This window comes from Atta colombica, unplaced genomic scaffold (assembly GCF_001594045.1).
Source record: "Atta colombica isolate Treedump-2 unplaced genomic scaffold, Acol1.0 scaffold100, whole genome shotgun sequence".
Classification (NCBI taxonomy): domain Eukaryota; kingdom Metazoa; phylum Arthropoda; class Insecta; order Hymenoptera; family Formicidae; genus Atta; species Atta colombica.
In genome coordinates, this window is record NW_017259185.1 from 1,222,470 (window position 1) to 1,227,663 (window position 5,194).

The 5,194-nt window shown below is 31.4% G+C and overlaps 1 protein-coding gene across 7 annotated transcripts in view; it reads left to right on the top strand.

The window, feature by feature from the left end:
• Positions 1–5,194, top strand: part of LOC108685116 (sodium channel protein para) — a 43,035-nt gene that overhangs the window by 29,872 nt on the left and 7,969 nt on the right. For 4 of the 7 annotated variants that reach the window (XM_018189772.1, XM_018189780.1, XM_018189796.1 and 1 more), the window contains 4 exons: positions 220–342; positions 3,734–3,856; positions 4,335–4,529; positions 4,603–4,848. In XM_018189772.1, coding sequence (XP_018045261.1) covers positions 220–342; positions 3,734–3,856; positions 4,335–4,529; positions 4,603–4,848 — 687 coding nt within the window. The remainder of the gene's footprint in view (positions 1–219; positions 343–3,733; positions 3,857–4,334; positions 4,530–4,602; positions 4,849–5,194) is intronic. The other 3 variants (XM_018189788.1, XM_018189804.1, XM_018189820.1) reach the window with 1 other exon arrangement.

The window sequence follows — 5,194 nt, forward strand, 5'->3', positions numbered from 1 at the left end:
AATTTCGTCTTTGTACAGATATCCAAATGTCTTAATTCGTCGTGGAGTCGAAGGAATACGCAGTAATACGTCGATTTCGTCTTTTGACTTCCTCCCTTCCCCTCTTTCTCTTCATCCTGGCCTTATCCCAATATCCATGAATCGTCGGAATTGATCAAGTCTATCCCTCACACGTCTGTCTACCTCTCGCTGTGATTCGCTCTCGTTTCTCGCTCGCAGGTATCGCTCATTAACTTCGTAGCGTCGCTCTGTGGCGCTGGCGGGATTCAAGCCTTCAAAACAATGCGGACCCTAAGGGCCCTAAGGCCGCTCAGGGCGATGTCTAGAATGCAGGGGATGCGGGTATGTAGCCCACCGTCTCAGCAGACCTTGTCGCTTGCTCTACGTCTGCCGTGGAGAAAACGGCAGAGTCGATCCCCCTTGTTTAATCCTTTCAATACCGGGGAGTATAATAATGTTTCTTAATCCCCATCAACGATATTTACCATCGAGGGGAACAACGTCAGGAAGAACATTCTTTTATGAATATTTACTTAATCATCGTAAACGAATTTTACTTGAGCTTGATTTATTTCAAGTATAAAGTAAACTGTTGCATTATAGAAAAGTTATTAAACCTATATAATGGAATAGATAAATTTTTTTTAAATAAGAACTCATCACAAAATTTAAGATTGATACACAAGTTTTGAAATAACTATTTGATTTTTTTGTAAAATTTTTAGCTAAAATATAAAAATGTGTTACACATTTCGAGATTACAAAGGGAAAATTTTATAACATATTCTTGACAGATACAAAAAAAAGTTTATTAATTAAATCTATGTAATTTTTTTCTCATGATGTGTTATCTTAGCTCTTAATTCATCAAACTCTTGCTACTACGAATTGATTTTTATCTATCGTTTATAAATTATTAAATTATAGTACCATCATTTCCTGTCTCTCACATATTAATACTTATACATTATCTGATTAAATTCTCGCACCAGGAATAATAATTCTCAGATTATATGGATTCAAAAATCATCATTGTTTCCTTTTCTTCCATAAAATTCGAAATTACGTTTATCAAGAGCCTGCATCGTTGTCAATTATTTTAATGTAGATTGCAAGTAAAAAAATTGCGCACTGAATACCTTATTCTTCAAATATGTGTGTAATTTCATTTTCTAATATTTTTTGAACGTATATAAGGTAAATAGAATGGATACTTTCATGAATCATTTATATATAATGCAAATGCAAACATATAATGACATTCTTTATCAAGATATTATCAAGAGATTATCTTCGTAAAATTATATAAAAATAATTTCATATAAATTTTTATTATAGTTTAAAAATATGTAATATCTGTGACATTCGGTGATACCGACTCTTGAAAAACTACAAGATCATCGATCTGGAATCGACTAAAACACAATATTACATTTTCTTCCTGTTGCACGGGAACATGCTAAAATAGAGGCAGTCGCGAATGCACGGCAGAGCTTAGAAATGCGAATGCGTGAAGCAGCGCGTAGATGATTCGTCGTTCACAACCGATCAACACTACACTAATCGAAAAACACGCAAATAGAACATAGAAACACGCGCTTTCATCTTTACATTGTCATTGATACACGAGTCGTACCATCCCATCTTCGTGTGAAAATGTCTATACGTAAAAATATTTACAACAGTACATTTAAACGTGAAGATCAAAATGGAACATCACGTATATCTGACTTTGTATATCACAAGCCTGATAATAGTGCGTGTGACAACGTTACACTCTGAAAACTCTGGACATACACACATACACACAAAATTTAGCCATATTAAATTTCTATTCATATCGCATTTAGGATTAAATATAATCGAATTTTGAAATATATTTATTCGATATATCAAGTATTATTACAAGTATTATTTCGGTCAGTAATATTTTTAATCAGTAACGTTTGCAGTCGAATGTGCGATATGAGTATACAAAGGGATACTTTATTCATCTCTCATAACGTGTAGTGAAGGCTCGCCTTTTATGATAATCGTGACGAATCTCCTCGCAAATACTCATACTTATATCACATACTCGCAACACAAGGTCGCTGAGACACTGGGTTGTAGTAATTACTGTCATGCCCACGCCCTGACACTTCTTCTATTTTACAGTAGATCGCTGCAAATCGCTCCTCGGAGCACTCAATATTTTATTTCTTGAGTTTTGCTTTTGCACGAGACCACGAAGGTAGCAGGATGCGATTGTTTCCGAATTTACAGGATTTATATGTTTCCCAGGAAACTTTAATTCGTGCATAAATTGAAAAGAGAAACTTTTTGATAAACAAATGCAAGTAATTCTGGGAAACATATTAATCATATGGATCGCGTAAGTTCTATAGAATTCTAATTTGCTCTTCTTTTTCAAATATTATATACTGAATGTCCTAAGAGAGGAGGAAAAATACTAAATTTTTTGAAAAAGAGGCTAGATATCTAAGGGAAATTATTTATCTAAGACATTTAGCGATTATGGACAGATTGCCCACTTCTCGTAATAATAATTATTCCTTAAGTGAAATTAAAAAGATAAGGTCTTTTATCGAATAATATATAAGCTGCATAATTTGGCTTGCTTATTAATGTTCGATGTTTAAAAAAAGCTGCTTAATTAAATATTCGACATAATTTAGGGAAACACCCAATAAATTATGCCCAAGTGAGCCCGCGTTATTCGTGTATATTTTTGTGGGATATTCTGTATATAAATTGCTTAGACGTAGTATTTGCAACTGGATTGCTTAGTAGACATGAAGATCGAATGCTTGCTTGCTTTCGTCAGCTTTTCGTTCGTGCTGTAATTTGCGCTTGCTTTACATGTTGATCTTGCCTGTGGCTTTCTTTCTTTAGTACACCCAAGTATGGAACTTGTAGATATAAATTTACACGCGCGTTATCATCACTGATCAATCAAAGTCACAGTTACATATTATATTTAATCAATTATATTAATTGTAGTTAACATCCCACTTAAATTACAATTTACATACACACTAATGAAATTACATCTAAATTAACTGCTCGTATAATGATTATTAAAATAAGAAATAAGGATTTAATAATAAATGTTGTTTTTCTACCTGCATAATAAAAATAGATCTTTTGGTGTGTATGTAAATCAAGATTCGGAAAGTATTACTCAAATACTAATTTATTTGGTAGACATTTGCTTATAATCGTATATTTCGATTAATTAGGGCTACTTGAAAGTGCCTGTAAAGCTAAAATATCACGCACAGAATTAAGTTACTGCACAGAGGAACGCAAATAAATATTTTATTCACAATTAAATTTTTATTCTATTTTGTAATAATATTAAATTTCGAGCGAATATTATTTTATAAAGAAAATTATTATTTATAATAAATTAATCAGATTATTCATTCAAGTATTATTAGAATAACATTTTATTTCAAATTCATTTAAAAAATTCATTATTAATGTTTTTAACGATCATAAATTAAAAAAGAAATATATATCATTTTTCTTTACTTAAAATATAGGATAGTTGTATCAGATTAATTTTTTTATGGGATAAATAAATTTTTCGCGATTTTAGTCTTAACACGAGCACATTAAGCATATAGCGCGTGACACAATCGCATATAAATAAGAGCATAGATGCAGAAATTCTTAGCGAAATGTCACGAGTCTGATATCGCGTCTAATCGAATTTCGTCTCTCATAGGTAGTCGTTAATGCTTTGGTCCAAGCCATTCCATCCATCTTCAACGTATTGCTGGTATGCCTTATTTTCTGGCTTATATTCGCTATCATGGGGGTGCAGCTGTTTGCTGGCAAATATTATAAGGTGAATATATTTTTATTATTATATGCGAATAGAAATCGATAATCGATTTTCAGAAGAAAGACAAATATTCTTTAATTTTTAAGGGGATAAATGGGGGGGGGGGGATATCTCAAGCATAGTTTTCTTAAAAACTTTTCTGAAAAAGGGAAATAAAAAGTATTGCCCAGATGCCCAAAAGTCTTAAAATTCGTTATTTTTACATTCTTTTGTTTCACAAGGAATTCTGTTTCACATACAACTAATATAAAAACTATAATATAATATAATATACTAATAAAAAATATATAACAATAAAATTAAAATTTTTTTTCTGAGGATATTTTGAACATTTCACTTATCAACTTGATATTCTTTAGACGCATTTAAAACTAAATAATTCTCGTAACTTATTTTTAAGAGACTTTTCTTTTTAAATTTATTATAGAATTTAATTCAAAAAGTAAAAATGTCATGCTGTACAATTTCACTTTCGTTGCAGTGTGTCGACGCGAACAAGACGACGCTCAGCTACGAGATAATACCGGATCGTAACGCTTGCAACACCGAGAATTATACGTGGGAAAATTCGCCGATGAATTTCGATCACGTCGGGAAAGCGTATCTGTGCCTATTCCAAGTGGCGACTTTTAAAGGATGGATTCAAATTATGAACGATGCGATCGACTCTAGAGAGGTGAGTATAATCTCACAATTTTTACTTTTTTTATCGATATATATGTTGTAACACATCACTCAATCGTTTACAGATCGATAAGCAACCGATTCGCGAAACGAACATTTACATGTATCTCTACTTCGTGTTTTTCATTATATTTGGATCGTTTTTTACCCTCAATCTGTTTATCGGAGTGATCATCGACAATTTTAACGAGCAAAAGAAGAAAGCTGGCGGATCCCTCGAGATGTTCATGACAGAAGATCAGAAGAAATATTATAACGCCATGAAGAAAATGGGCAATAAGAAGCCTCTAAAAGCCATTCCTCGACCGAGGGTAAGTTATATAAATAATAAAGACACTATACATATATAATAATAGAATAAAATTTGTTTCCACTAATCCTTTTTTTTCTAAAAATAAATTCAATATAAGTGTGTGTGCTATACAATTTATTATTTATTCAAATATCGAAATTTGAATTTGAATTACAAAATAAAAATGACAAAGACTCTAATTATTCACATTTAATTATTTCTGTAATAATTTTTCCGCTAAAACGTGTTGATAGATTTAAGATTAATTAATTTAAGTAAATAAATTTCCCACCCAAAAAATTCGTAATTAATTTTATATAATTAATTATATATACATAAAACCTATATTGATTATTTTTGCTAAA